This window comes from Impatiens glandulifera, chromosome 9 (assembly GCF_907164915.1).
Source record: "Impatiens glandulifera chromosome 9, dImpGla2.1, whole genome shotgun sequence".
NCBI lineage: Eukaryota > Viridiplantae > Streptophyta > Magnoliopsida > Ericales > Balsaminaceae > Impatiens > Impatiens glandulifera.
Window position 1 is genome coordinate 23,802,537 of NC_061870.1, and position 16,715 is coordinate 23,819,251.

The 16,715-nt window shown below is 28.9% G+C and overlaps 1 protein-coding gene across 1 annotated transcript; it reads right to left on the reverse strand.

Annotated features, from left to right (window-relative positions):
- Positions 1-9,284: 9,284 nt before the first annotated feature.
- On the reverse strand, positions 9,285-12,680 carry LOC124913752 (protein SMAX1-LIKE 3-like). The gene is made up of 3 exons (XM_047454165.1): positions 11,322-12,680; positions 10,467-10,689; positions 9,285-10,382 (listed from the first exon to the last, which is right to left on the reverse strand). The coding sequence occupies exons 1-3, from the start codon at positions 12,434-12,436 to the stop codon at positions 9,354-9,356; spliced, it is 2,367 nt and encodes a 788-aa protein (XP_047310121.1). The 5' UTR covers positions 12,437-12,680; the 3' UTR covers positions 9,285-9,353.
- Between the last annotated feature and the right edge of the window lie 4,035 nt (positions 12,681-16,715).

Sequence of the window (16,715 nt, forward strand, 5' to 3'; positions counted from 1 at the left end):
TTAAGCGGTTGAATCAAAGACTGTTAAACTCGCGAGTTAATTCGTGAACTCGCTCGAGTTTGGGAGTTAACTCGATAGATTCGGCGAACTCGATTGAATCAGAAAACTCGGACGATCTTTACATTACTCGTTCTTCCTGATTTCCTTTTTTTTATAAAAGAAGAAGATTACAAAGTGTTGAACTTACAGAAAGACTGAGCGCAGATAATGAAGGATCGCCGCTAAATCTGGAGAGAGAAACGATGGAAGATATAAAGAGATGTTGCTGCCGCTATCATTATCATTGGAGGAGAAGATGGATGGATGGTCTTCAAAATTAGGGTTTTCAGATACGTTAAGAGTAAGAGCTAGATAATTTTTTTTATTTTAAAAAAACAAATAAATTATTATTAATTTATTTATTTTTAACTATTTAATTTATCAGTTAAAATATTTTATTTTACTTCTATAAAATTTTAATAAAAAATATTATTATTATTTTAATCAATTAAATTTTCAAACAATTTTTTATTTTATAGAATAAAACTTTTTTTCAAGAAAAATCTAATATCCAACATATGGATGGGAAATCTGAGTTAGTTATTTAATTTTTATGTGTGTTAGATCTAATTGTTATTTTAAATTTGTACAGTTTAAAACTACTTATGATTAAATTTATACAAATAAGATTTTTCTTCTTTCCATCATCAACTTGATTTTTTTTTTTTTTTTTTCAAACATCGGTTCAAAACACCTATTAGACCGAATTTTATTTTATTTAAAAAAAAAATTAAATATATATGCGTAAATTATATATATATAATCAATTATACTTATACAAAATAATCAAATACATGCTAATTAAATTCAATAATTTATAAATTAAATTAATATTATATCAAATATTCATAATTTTGTACAATTAAAACAACAATCATACCAAATATATATACTTATAATAAGTCAATAACATTAACAAAAGCAACAATGTCACCATCTAATATTTCAATCCAAACATGAAAACGAGCAATCACAATATTAAATATTCAAATCATATTGTTTTTCTCATAACAATAGCAATGATTGTGTTATTCAATCTTTATTCTCGCAATCCGTACTAGCAACCGAAATCAAAGATAATATTTTACATTGAATAACATCTCAATATTACAAATTCACAATATGAAAAATATTGCAAGCATGTAGTTAAGGAGTGAATCTATTCCCATATTTTCATCTTGTTTTTCAACACAAATGAGTGAATCTATTCCCATATTTTCATCTTGTTTTTCAACACAAATGAGTGATTCCTCTAACATTATTTCCAATTTATTTATACAAATATTTGCTTCTGATTCTTGCTCAATGATCCAAAATTTTGTCTTATCAATGAATTCATAATCAAAAGATCATATGATTGTTCAGCACGCGTGCACCTATAATTTAAAATTAAATAATATAAGATAAAGTGATTAAGTTTTTGACAATATATTCATATATATTTTGCAAACGCATGTTATAATGAATATAGACCAAGTCATTAAGAATATAGACCAAGTCATTAAGTCCTTCATGCTCTGATCTATTTTTCTTTTTTGAATAAACTCAATTAAATGTGCTCCATGCTCACAACATGTTGAAGAAGATGTTAGAATGAGGAATCTAATTGTAAACTTTTGCAAAGTTGAGGTACTTCCTCCAAACGAATTGCACCATTCATCTATTAAATATGATATTATCCAATTATCTATAATAGATAAAACATAAAACATAAAATGATTTCTATTTATACTAAAGTTATGAATTACTTACAAAATTTGTAAGTACTGCATTTAGAGACTTCGACATATCCAATGTCATTCATGTGCAAAAGATGGTAGTCTACTATTAGTAAAGTGTTCAACTTCATGAAATAACATTTTCTCATCTATCTTAACTATCCTCTCTTGTAGGGTTGCAAAATCAAGTATAGCTTGAATAAACAGTTTGCTTCTTGCAATAAGTGTCCTAATAATATTTGTAACCCCTGAAAACCTTGTCCCGGAAAAGCTCGAGGTTCAAGAAATTTTAACATCGGTTTGAATGTCAGGATTCTTTTTAATAAAATATTTTTTTTAAGATTTATAAAAATATGTACTCAATATTTTAGAATTAATTGTAATAATAATTAATTTTGATCAAATTTCAAATAATCATTTTAGATTTAAAATAATCAAATTAAAATTTGATTAAAAATATGTATTTAAATTAATTAAAAATAATTAATTTAAGAGATTATTTATATGATAAGAATCGCCAATTGTTTTTTTTAAATCAATAAAATTATTCGTCTACAAACGTATTTTTGACTAGAGTCTCTTTTTGGTTTGATGTTTGGTGATATTCAAAAAAAGGTTTTCGTACTATATCCTTTGTACCTATTTAAAACGGTCTCTACTTTATAAAGTCTTGACTTTTGAAAATTTAGTTTTATTACGTTTTATTTAACTAATTATTCTTCAGGTCCTAAACATTTATCAGTTTTTTGAGTATTTAAAATTGTAAAAACAATATTTAAATGTTGGTGCCTAAAGTTGATGTCGATGATTAGTGAGAAACGTACCTGAAAATATTAGTTTTAAGGTATTAGAATATAAAAATAAATCTCAAATAGACCATTGTCAAAATATTTTTTATGAAAATATTCTAAATATATTTTGAAATTATTTTTTATTTTTTCAGATTTTTAAAAAATGGTTTGAGTTCCAAAATTTTGAAAACTTAAAATTCAAATCAAATAGACCATAGGACCGGTGTTCTCGATTATGGATGTGATTTTCATCGGTCCTATGTCGAGATTCCTCGATTGGGGTGCGAGAGATTCTTCGATCTTGGGTTAGCCTTGGGCTAACTTTCTCCGGTCCTGGGCGCGAAGAACACTCAGTCATGGGTTAGTCTTGGGCTAACTTTCGTCGGTCCTGGATGAGAAGGAGTACTCTCGGTCTGGGTTAGCCTTGGGCTAACTTTCGTCAGTCATGAGTGAGAAGAACTCTCGGTCCAGGGCCAACCCTCTTCGGTCGTCAAGATCATCAAACTACAGGTTTGATGTTTTTGACTGAGTTATTGATCCGTTAATTCGAGGTCATGGGAAGTTTCGTATAGTTCTCGGAATTATTTATAACATCATCCCGGTGTGTTATTCGATTGGGATAATGTCTCATTCAACTCAAACCGTTTTAAGTAAAAAAAAAGATCTTAATTTTTAAATTTATTGAAGCGTAAAACTCAATCTTGAAAAGTAAACTGCCAAGGATAAACTAGTCATTCTCAATTATACAAATTTTGAACATATATGACATCCAGTTTTTCAAATAAATGCTCAAGCGGACTAATGTGCCCATGTGGACCTTGAAATTATTTTTAAAAGTATTTAATGTTTTAACATTGACCGAAAACTATATTTTTCATTTTAAAGTGTAAGTCCATCTATTGAAGAACAATTTATGGTCTTTCATCTTTGTTATGGAATCCTAGAACTACATATGATATGATGTGTGGGTTTGTGATAAAATAATGTGTAAAAATTATTATACTCAGGCAGTCATTAGCTTAAGAGTCTTCTCTGTAGAAGTTAAAATATTTTATGGAAATTCACAAATCATTTGCATGCATATAAGTGTGAACTTGTTGTAGAACTTATCTATAATATTAAACATTGATTCAATCCAAGGTGGTATTACTAAGTTATAAGTTATCTATTATAAACAAAATGCAATAATATTATTAGCCACTATCTTCAAACACGTTGACAGAATCATTTTGATTTAACGAATTCCACTCAATACTTGCAAAAAACAGAAAATAAAACTCATACAAAAAGTTTCTATGATATAAATGAGTATATATTCAATACTTGCAAAAACAGGAGTTAAGGCCAAGTCATTGTTGATTTTTAGATTACTAATTAACCCTTTAAATTTCAATTTTCAACTCGATTCTTTAAACAGACAAAAACAATCCAATCTTAAACATGTTTTCCAACCACAATTGATGTACATGATTGTCGAAAGTGGCTAATAAAACCTTGATGTGATCACTTAGGCACAACTCTGAAGTCCTATAAAGATCATTTGAAAATGGTATATGTTTCTACTATACACAAAAACTGAACCAAAGTCTCTAGCTGTACATCATTTTTATAAGCACTATCTATCAGAAATTTTGTATGACTGTATTAAAAACTGAACCTAAGGAAGGCAAAACCTATGAAAAATCTCGAAGGAAGACATAAATATAATAAGGCATTCATCATCAAAGCAATGTTTTTATTGTTGTCAATCAAACAGTCAGAAGAAAACAAAATCAGTAAATTAAACTAACCGAAAGTGTTGGAAATGGATTTTTTGAGACGGCACAAGAACGGTAAATGAATGACGACGGCCACAGAGGACTAACCTTATTAATTTTGTCTAGAACGGTAGATCTGAACCGAGAGAATAGCTTTTTGTAATGTGTAAACTTTCAAATCGGAAATTCTCGGTTCCGACCGGATTTTGACCGGTTCGAAAAATAACTGTATTGAAGTCAAACCCGGACTTCCAACCGTTTTACGGTGGATCGGTTGAACCGCGTATTTTAAAACTATACTTAAATATTTTTAAGTTATTATCTCATATTTATAAATAAATAAAATATTTATATCACTAATTTAACTTTTATAAGAGATAGATCAATATAATTTTAACAACGAGTCCAAATTTCGAGGTTTAAAAAACAAATATTAGAAATTTCAATTAGCCCAATAAAGAGTCACTTGTATAGATGTATTATATTATGGGTATTTAAAAAAAATATATATTTCAAACTCTTCTACGTACAACTTAATTGTACAACTTAATTATATATAAATGACAATTTTTTTAAAAATTTAAGAAACTATCACAACTTTCTATCACCATACATCATCTTAGATACTATAGGTCAATTCAATGTAAAAGAATTTATCAATGAAATTCGATTATATATCTTTTCAATTGAGCATAATTCATGGAGCCAAATAAGCAGACGGTGTAAAATGAGTTTATTATTTATTTGTAATACAAATGGACCGAAAATATAGAAAATGACATGCTATAAGTTAATATAATATAAAGAATTTACGACATAATATCATCGCTTTATAAGTGTCGATAATATTATTTAATATTTATAAACTTATAAAACCTCTAACATTTTCTCTTTTCTCTCTAGAAAATCTTCGATGGTTGTTTTAGTATCGAAATGTGTTTTATTTCTCTTCTCATCATTAATATTTGAGAATATTTGAGTTAGCGTTATGTTTTGTTCAGTTCAGCATCCTATTTTGTCATTTTTATAATATGAATACTCATAGTCATTAGTAAGTCGTTTATTGTTCATACACTCTAACTGTGTTGGTAATCATTTTTAATGTTCGTGTACGCCCTTGATCTTAACAACAAAAGTGGCGAAAAATCAGATATTAAGTTATTTTTATATTTTTTCAATAAAGAGATACTAGAATTGGTCTTTCATATGGAAGTCTTTTTATAGACATCTTCTTATTATTTGTATGAGTTTCTCACTATTTCGGTCATATATATTATCTATCATCTGTCATGACATTTTTCAGTGTTGCTTAACAATCTAGTTAAAGATAAAGTTAACTTCCGTCCAAAATATTTGGTAGAAATTCTTCGAACATTGTTTAATTAGTTTGTTTGACTTGCTCTACTTTAACACTCATTATTCAGAAACTCAAAGAGTTCGTTTTTGGGGTGACCATCAACAAACTGCATGCATGATCGTTGATCTTTTCCATTAGAATTTTTTATTTTATAAATTGTTTATACAATTTGATAGATCATTAATTGTCTATTTTGATTTTGTAGATGTTATTTTGTATTATTATTTAATAATTAATTCCTTAAAAAATAAATCTTACTGATTTTATAAGCGTCGCTAAACTTATTGTACCATTAATTCTACTCATGATTTTCTTAGCGCCGGAAAATCTTTAACGACGCTTTTGTGTGCAATGAAAAGTTGTTTTCCAAGAGCCGACACAAAAAAGTGATTTTTGTTGTAGTAATTAATACCAATAAGTTCATTCCATACTTCCTCTTCTCAGATGCTACCTTAAATTCTCCTTCTTCACACCATAACATTTTAGCAAATAAAAATAATCTAAAAAACAAGACAGTTTATAAAAGATTATAATTGTCTTGTTACGAAAAAATTCACATTTTAGTTAATCTCATTACAAACATTTTCATATATATACTAAACATTAATGCTTCATTTATAAGCAACCTTGCAAGCTGTGAGTTTAAATATTGAGGATTCCAACCCAACTTACATACATTATTTATTCATACTTATCTCAATAGAGTTGATTTCAAAACTCCAAAAGTTTATATTTCCAGATTGAGAAATTTAGGTAACATTCAACATGATTCCTTTGTATTAGTGCAAATATTCTTATTTTATGTCAAGAATTATGGCTCTAAAGCATATATTTGATTTAATAATGCTATCCACGTGTCGGTTAATGATCAATTACACTATTCTTATAAAGCCTATAGAGAGCATGGGTGTGTATATTTGGGTCAATATTTTTAGGTTAATGTACACCTTTTAACCATTATATTCTTTTGATCAAAGATAAAGCTCTCTAGATTACTCATAAAGATTACAAATTATTCAAGAAAGTTGATGGCATCAGAAGGTACACAAAGGGGAACCTTTTTATATAAATATGTATTGGCTCAAAGGCAGAGAGCTAGAAAGCCTAAATATTGCTCATAAAGGTGATCAGTGATGAAAAGCTAATGGCTTTTGTTAAAAGGGCTGTCCACTTTCTTCAATTTGAGTTTTTTTTTTAAATGATCATTTTTTAGTAAAGACATTTGAGACAACTATAAAAACATTACAAGAAAACAATAAAAGTTTAATGAAACGGATAAAATCAATAACACATTGACTGGTTTATTATCGGTGTAATATTCGAATGAGATCTCATTTGTTATCTTGGTATATGTAAATTAGACAACTCCAACAATCACATAACCAACCACACTTTCTCAATTTTTGTTTATAATTTGCGTACAAATTAATTAGTTTCACGAAAATTAGAAACAAATCAAAAGAAATGAGAACCCAACTTTTCTCCATTAAGGATCTTTTCAATCGAATAAAAATTCAAATTCCCGAAAGCATGTTCATGACTAACAGGTCCAAAGCCAACAAAATGAACATGAAAAAATTATCTTGGAGACATGTCTAATTTTTTATCTTAAACATTTTCATATTCCTCCCAAATAAGCATTTATGCTAATATAAATAATTTAATATATATATATATATATATATATATATATATATATATATATATATATATATATAACTAAATGGAAGAGAAATATATCTTACAAAAAAACAATATGACAAATTTAATCAACCGTATTATTTACCATCTTTATCCATTGATTTACTTTGATTGAAAATATACAATTCTTCCAAATATGATTCTCTGCTTTGATTTCTCTCTGCTATCCCTGTTTCCTCTCATAATAGAGGGGCAAAACAGTCAATAAAAAAATTGGTTCTCCTGAGAAGGAACAGGGAGAAATCGAGAACAGACTATTTGAAATCCAATTCATCATGTATAAAAAAAAGGATTTTTACTATTCAATATTAGTAACATAAGTTTTAACGACCAAAATAAAACTTGTCACTATTTAGTGGTCCGCTTGTAAATTAACTAAATGAAATAGTTTTTTTTAATTTAAAAAGTTATCACGGTCCTCTACCGACATAACCCTCATTTTAACATTTTATTTCATTGAAAGTTAGGAAAAAGTAAAGAGTAAAAAGGTTGCATATGGTATGGTAGCAATGCAATAATATTATTGTAAACAAGGCATAATGAACTTTTCATGTCCAACAAGCAATTAATCCTTAAAAAATGGAATTGTGGATAATGACAGCTCTTTATTATCTCTGGAAAGTGTGCATACCATGCATGCATCTTTTGTTGAATAATTATATTTCTGACTAGGCCATGTTAGCTAGATTACTTCTCAAAATGGTTCAAGTCATTAATAAATCAGCTTCATCTTATAAAAGCAACCCCTTCATAGGGTTTGATTCCTGGTTAATTAATTAACATGAAATTCATGAAAGATCACAGAATGAGAGAGCCATATATATATAATCGTTTATAAAGATTTTTTGATTGATAAGTAAATACTTAGCAGTGACAAACAACAAACACAAAAATCACATGATGTATTCTAAATATTATATCCAAAATAGCCACCTCTTTAATCGAAAGCCACATCAAAAAATTACAACAAATACCGACACATATAAGCGCCGCTATATTTTAAATGCTCTAAAGAGTCAGAAAGTTTACCAGTAAACTTTTTAGCGGCGCTTACTTTAGCGCCGGTAAGTGTATTTTCCATTTCTTTTATATATTATTAGTGACACTGTTTATTATATTAGAGACGCTTTTATAACATAGAACGAATTAAAAACATGAAAACTAGTTGCAAAAGAATAGACATGTAAAAACAAGATTTTATTTTTATTTTTTATAGGCTTCTTGATGTCCATCCAAATCCACCCTTCTTGGCTTGGTTAACATTTTTCAGACTTGACTTGTTATTTACAATAAGGTTTCAAATAATTTGATTTATGTAGTTAAATTAATTTAGAGCCACACAATTAATTTTCACTACTTTTAAGTGATTTACAAAGGAGAGAATGTTGGGTTTAATTAGTGAAAATCAAAGGCATGAAAATGAAAAGTTATTCCCTTTACTAAAAAAAAGCATCATCAAAAGTAGAGCTCTAGCTATTAATTTTGATATTTATATATTTTCTTAGGGAAGATTTTACTTTTACCTTCTAAAGTTAAAGATGAAGTTCCTTTGCCAACCCTTGCCATATTATCTTATCTCAATTATATTCTTTACTTTTTCCAGTTCCCAATATTCCTTAATTTACATACATTTTGAGCTACCAGATCCACTCATTATCTACTATGTTTTTCCTAAGATAATTCTAGTCCTACATTACACATAAAAAGTAATTTTAGTCTTTGAATGTCACAAGTTCCTGATTGTTGTGTTTTTCGTGTATATAGTCGATGGTGCGTCACTTTTTAGGCATTGATTTAATGTTTTTTGCTTCTTTTTTAACTATCAATGATTTTAATTGTTAATAGTACGTAAGAAGATATGTTTTCCAACCAATGCCTAATGAATGATCAAAAGTAAAAAAACAAATAAAAGTGAAAAGAATACCAAAATAAGAGCAAAGCATTTTAAACATATTGAATGCATTGTTTTGTGGATTACAACTCCTAAGACTTAAAAAACTATCCTCTTATCGACAAATTCCAAAAGTTCAATATAACCAAATGATCTATCATCTCCACTGTCATGATCATCGTTGCAAGAAGTATTCAAATCTAAGGGAAAACAATGGCTTATCTCCTCTTCTTCGATGTCATCTCCTACTAACTTCATTTTCTTAGGAGAAGAGCAAGCCCTCGAACGTGAACTAATGGAACGTGAACTAATGGTCTCACAACTAAAGATAACGATGGCATCACTAAGGCTTGTCTCTTTTCTACTTGAGCACTTGATCTTTCCACTCTCCATTGCAATCTTGATTCCCATTTGCGAGCAATAATCGGCTTGATCCAAATCTTCAATTAAGAAAACCCTATGTGGGTTCATTGCTATTGCCTCGCAAAACCGCTCCAAATAGCTTGAGCTCGGTTCATCTCTTAATCTCTTGTTCCCTATCATCAAATCCTCACTTGAATATACTCTAGTAGATGAGAAGTTATTTGAAGCAATTGTACATAAATTTGTTTGGGATCCAAAAATAAGCCTTGCTAATTCCCTAGCAATTATTTCCTTGGCTTTAAGATCTATACCTTGAAACAAAAGCCAAGTCTCTTCTTTAATTTCACCATTGACATCCCCATCTTCTTTAGCGACTCTTCCTTTGCGTCTCATCATTCCTGACCGACACTGCAATATAGTGCTGACTATATGGGGTATACTGTCTTTTTTCCAAGGCACTTTCTCCTCCAATGCATTGGATAGGATGTCGATATTCCGCGAATTTAGCTCTTTGAAGCATTTAATATATTCATGCGCTTCCACGACCACGTCACTAGAGGTGGTTGAATTAGGGTTTGAGAAAATGCCATTTTGGATGTCTCGAGAACTATGATTTTGATCGCGGTCGCATGAAAACCCGGAAATAGGCGAAGAAGGCGAGATAGAAGAGAAGTTGATGGTCCTCTCCGATAAGTTTGGTTGCTTGTGAAAAGATCTACAATGTGAACTCCACTTTTGAATAAGATCCTTGACTTGCATGGAATCCTGAAATAAGTGATAAGTTTACATATTAAATATGATAATTCTTTTCTTAAATATCAATTGGTAAGAGGATTAATTAATAAAAACCTTGTTGAGCTTTTGGTTCTCTTCCTTGTACTGTTGGAGCCATGTTGGAAGAGTACTCAATGTGGCGGAATTGCTGTTCTTCAATCTTCGAGCCTCGGCCTCAAAGTTCGAAGAACATTCATCGCAACAAGTAAGTTGATGCTCGTCCCGATCATTAATGGTCCCTTGAGGAGAAATCCATTCGATACATTGATCATGTCCATTTCTCTTGACGTTAGGCTCTCTGTCCATGGAAATCAATAATGTTAACATGGTAAAATTTAATGTTGTATTGAAAATAAATGGGGAGAATAAAAAAAAAAGGTAAACTACAAGAAGAAGACATATTTATTTATTTTTTATAATTCTGCCTAAGAGAATAACAATAAAAGAACACCACATAAAAAGGGTAAAATCAGAAACATAGATACTAGTCATATGGAAGAGGAAGAATTAATTCAGAAACAATAAAGGCAACAAGAATTGAATCCTATTCCTGCAAAGTTAAAAGTACATGAGTTTTGAATGGAACTGTTTAATTGTTTTGTTTTTGTTTTTCGCCTTTATATTAGGTAGTTAGTATGATCCTCTTTAATTCAAAACGTTTTCGGTAGGAAATAAAACTTAGACATTTAATCTTCTCTTTAATTTCTCCTTTTTAAAGTATATAAGAATTGGCAAAGTTAAAAGAAAGACAACATAAAAATTCACATTTGGATAACAAGAAGAGTTTATTGTGCCTCATTTCTTTAGAATAAAAAATGAAATATATATTATCATGTTTTCCATATATCTAATCAATACTTATGGTAGAACCGACTTAATTTACTGTTTAAAACGTCGTTAAAAAGTATTTCTCTACAAAATTTTACTTACCTTTCGGTTGTAACGAGGCTCAAGTCTAAGCTCCCTTGAGGAATAGTGAGTGGATGCATTCCCCAAAGAGTTTCCAAAGAAGGGTTGCCATTCTTGCATCTCATAAAAGTATGAAAATTGGCAATAGCCAATAACCAAAAGTTTCCACTATCTCCAATCGCCCGAACCAACCTCCCAACCTCGATCGCCATATGCTCAACCGGGCAATATTCGCTCGTGACTAACCTCCCAACTTCATTTGAATCATCATTATGACTTAAAATCCTAAAATCAGATATCCACTTGAGGTCTCCCAAGTACAAAGCAACTCCTTTCTCCAAACAACTCTTCACCAAACTCCTTAACTCATCAAGTTTCATCTCAACCTCGTCTCTAGACCTATTCTCGACCGAGTGCAAGGGAAAGCTTATAAACTTCATCTCTTTCAAGTCTTGTGGGACTTCACCTCTATCAACCTTATCCATTAAAGAGCCAACTAAGTCATGGCAATACTCTCCAATGATCACAATACTCTTTCTCAACATCATTGAATCTATTAAAGCTATTAGGTCACCATGATTTGACAATTTTGGCTTGCGCACTTTATTATGAATAAGGTTAGTATTATTACCATTACAACTCGATTTTTCCAAGTTGGATTTGACTTGTGTGCTTGAGAAACCGGCTTCTTTCATAACCCTGCTCACACTAGGATCATCCAAGATAGATATCACGAGCTGCTCGAGCTCTATCTTGACAGCGAGGATAGGTTGTTGTTGGCTCTCGATGGAGCCACGCCGTTGATGGGCTTGCGCGCGTTTGAAAGCTGCGACAAGGGAATTAGATATGGTGGTATGGTTGTGGCTACGGTGGTGGTGAGGCGCAAGAACAGGGAGGCGGTTAAGGGCTACGTTGAAACAAAGCTCCAAGGCTTTGCATTGAAGAGGATGAGAATTGGATTGAAGACAAGCTGTCCTTAGTTGGCCGGAGGAGGATGCTAACATGGTGTTGGCTACGTGGAGTGGAGTGACTTGTGCATGGCTCCTCCTTCGGGCAAGGGTGATGGCTAGTTTGACAACTCCTAGGGCTTCGGAAGTTAGGGATTGATGAACGGAGCAGTTAGCGCCGGCTCGCATGGTTAGGTCGAGGTGGTTAGGTTAGAGATGGTGGGGAAGGGGAGATTTATGTGTGGGGGTGTGAATTGTGATAACTTTTAATTTCTTGTAGATGAGATGAAATTTTGGGGGTCCAAAGTTGATTTTGTAGTGGAAAGTGGAATGCATGTGATGACATAGCACCAGTATCAAAGGCAACTCAGCTTTGCTCTCTCGATGTCTCTTTAGAGTAAAATATTTATATAATGCATGTATGCTTTTTAAAAAGACATGGTATCTGTAAATGGGAATTGAAATTGATCCATTTCTTTGATGGATGTAAATATATATTAAGAGATTAAATAAATTATAAGGCGATAACTTAGAGGTGCAAGTCATTATCCGATCATATTGTATTTTCTAATTAATAATATAATCTTCATGTAACTTTTGGAGTGATAATTCAGCTTTTTGTGGTAAGTTAATTTTATAAAAGTGATATTATTGTTTTTATTTTATTTGTACAACAATTAATTACTGGTATGAACATGTGCTATAGTGAATCAATGAATATTAGAAAATTTGAAAGTTACAATCGAAAGAATGAAAGTTTAAAATTAAAGGAGTTAGGGTTCAAGCTCAACTTTCTTAGAGGGTGCTTCACGGGCATGATTGGGTGTGTGTTTGTTTTGTTTTTAATTCGACGACCTAACTTCTAGGTACTTAAAGTCGAAATCTTCTCATTGAAAGAAGTTTCAATTATCGATGCATGTGACTCACTCACTCATTTGGGTCTCGCTTTGTAAAGACCTCTAGTTGGGTGTGGTAATTCTTTACAATTCTATCTTCAACATCGATAAGAGGCTTAATGAAGAATGAATCTTAACATTTTTCTAACTCTCTTGTTCGGTGAATATCTAACATTTCATAAGGGTCCACCTCAATATGGGACGAGTATCGACGCACCTCACCTATGGTGTCGACAACCGTGCGCCAACCATCAGTCCGCGGTGGGATGAGTATTGACGCCTTCTTCTGGTATGATAATAGTGCATCAATCATCATAACGGGTTAAGATATGATTGTGGCGAAGTAAAAATTAAAATGAGTAGACTTGAAATTAGTATTAAAAAAAATGTACATAGAAACATGTCATTGGAGAAGAATATTTAAACTAGAAAAACATATAGAGTTTTTTATTAACCACTGATACAATATTATTATTATTTTAAAAGATTATGATACATAAATATTTGATAAATAATAAAATAAAAACTTAGATGGTTTAATTCTAGTACATTTCTTACGTAGATTATTCATTGGCACTAATAAAACATTTTTGTTGTCATAATCCACATCAATAGTCGAAGATTATAAAATTTATATATAAATAAGAAGGCTCTTGAATTATTTTACAAAAATGTGATATAAAAGTAAATTATTTTAATAAATTAAAATATTTATAATGGATACCATTGTTTAATAAAAAAAATGTTTTCATTTTTTTCAAAAATAAATGTAAAGAAATAGGATTGAACAAGTAATGATTGTACATTATTTAAAAGAGAAAATAATCTCAATTAACCCAAATTCTAAATGATTTCTAATAAGACCATTATTCATGTTTGAATTTTCAGAATAATAAAAAATGAATTTTAAACTGAATCGAATTCAAATTATTTTGAATTGAATAAATAAATTATTTCGTTTTAAATTGAGTTTTCTTAAAAATTAAAAAAAAATCTAGTAATGGTAATTCATAAAAGTAATTTTTTTTTTACTTTTCTTCCTGACACTCAGACCACTACTTTTTCCGCCTCCCTATTTGTAATATTAAACAATAAGTGGTTTCTATTATTACCTAATATTTTCCAAGCTTTTGAGAACTTTTTCTTTTTAAGTTTGACTCTCAAGCTAAATTTAATTAAAGAGAGTTGTTAGTTTAAATTAAAAAAAAACTATTAATTGATTGTATTACAAAATTAGAGGTGTTGCTTTCAGAAAAGAAAAATGAACTATTAGATAAAAACAAATATTCTTTTGAATACAACGTCTTATAGTTATTATAGATAAAAAAAATAATAATTATTATAACAAAAAAAATATTTTTGATTTTTTTTTTGTTTAAATTAAGTGGTTTATATTATTTATATGAAAAAGACATGTAAAATAAATAAATTAAACAATAAATAACAAAACAAAATTAAATAAATAAACATAATAAGCAATAACATAAAATATAATAAAATTAAAAATTATTCAAACCATTTGAAATCTATTCCAAAACCAAATTTATTTTGAATTTAATATTGATGAAATAAAATGAATCCATTATTTACCCACTCATACTTTATTTTATTGTCGCTGGCAATTTTGGACATGACACGACACGAAAACACGATCCGGACCGAACACGAAAAAATCAGGTTAGGGTTATGTATTTTTTTTTGTTCGGGTCAAAATCAGGTCGACCTGTTTAACCTAATTAATAAACAGGTCAAAATCGGGTCGACCTAACATGACCCAAAGTAGACCCGATAACCCGTTTACAAGTTTCTTTTGTTGAGTTTTGTGTTGTTTTTTCTTAGTCACTCACTCATTATCTTTTATAACATTTTGTATAAGTGAATTTGTGATTTAACTTCATTTTTATTTTATATTTATGTCATTTTAATTTGAAATAGAGATATATGAATTAATTACATTGGGTTTAGTTCAAGTTGAGTTAGGTAAATCGGGTCAAACGAGTTAGGTTCATGTCAAACACAAATAAATAGGTCAGGTTTATGTTAAAGATTTTTTATCCAAATTATTAAACAGATCAGGTTTAGATTAGAATCGTTGAACCCGTTAACCTGTCAACTCGAACCCGCCAACCTGAAACTTACCTAAATTGTCAACCCTAAACTGGGTGGGGGTTTATTTAGGTCAATTGAGATTTTTTCTCACTTCTTTATAAATCTTATAATTTAAGATTCATTATTTATGAAGTTATACAAAAATGTTTTTTTTTCTTATTTATAGAATATTTATAAATAAATAAATAAAATATTTTATCATTAATTTAACTACCGAATTTTAACAATAAAATTAGTGATATAAATTATTTATTTATTTATAAATGTCACATATAATAAGTTAAGAAAGTTTTAAATTTTTATAAATTTTTTTATAACGAGATTTAAACTTTGAAATTCGAATTTTTAAAAGTATCCAATTTACCATTTGAGTTTTTTTTAATTAGTATAATCTTATCTCTATTTTCCCTTATTTATATCAATACAAAATAACTAACTAGATATTTGTAAAAAAAAAAATTGACATGAAAATACTAGCTAGAACTAGTTTGATATTGTTTTTATATATATTTTAAATTATTACATCATTATTATTTTAACTAAATTTTAATTTATCAATTAAAATATTTTTATTTACTTTTATTAATATAAAAATATATTTTAATAATTTTTCTTTAAAATCCCAAATAAATATTTTTATCAAACTTTTTTTATTAAATTACAAAAATATCCTAATAAACACATGATCAAACAAGGTCATTTAAAGGTGGAGGTGAGGGACTTTTATTTGTCTGAAGGAAGGAATCTAGAAGTGTGTACGATCAAACTTCCCTACAATTAAAAGGCACACAGGAATAAAGAAACTCCCTTCATCATTTCTTTCTCTTTTTTTTTCTTTAATACAAACTGTCTATTTGAAAATACTTTTTATGTTTATCTGATGAGTCTAAGTTTAAATAAAAAATAAAAAATAAAAAAAAATAATTAATATGTATTTGTAATAAAATCTGATTTTAATCTTCACACACGGGACCATTTACAAAATATATATAGAAACTTGTTTGATTTGAGTTTTGTAAAAGGGTCCTTTTTTAATTTAGTTTTTTTAGAAATTTTATTTTTATCACATTAATAATATTATAATTAATCAAATTACTTATTTTATGCATGGTGACTAATTTAAAGTACACTATGAATCATATATATCAGTCTCTCTTTCAATTATTTTAAAATGTTGAAATTAACCTATGAACACAATTATCATAAATTATTTCTGATTTTTCTCATCCATTAAGTAAATAAATGAAATTCATGAGTATTTTATGTCATATTTATTAACAAAAATAAAACAATTTCTAACTCTCATATATATATATATATATATATATATATATATATATATATATATATATATATATATATATATATATATATATATATATATATATATAAATATAAATATAAAGTGGACAAACTCATATAGAATATATTTTTAAATGATTGGTTGTGAAAAATCGAATTCA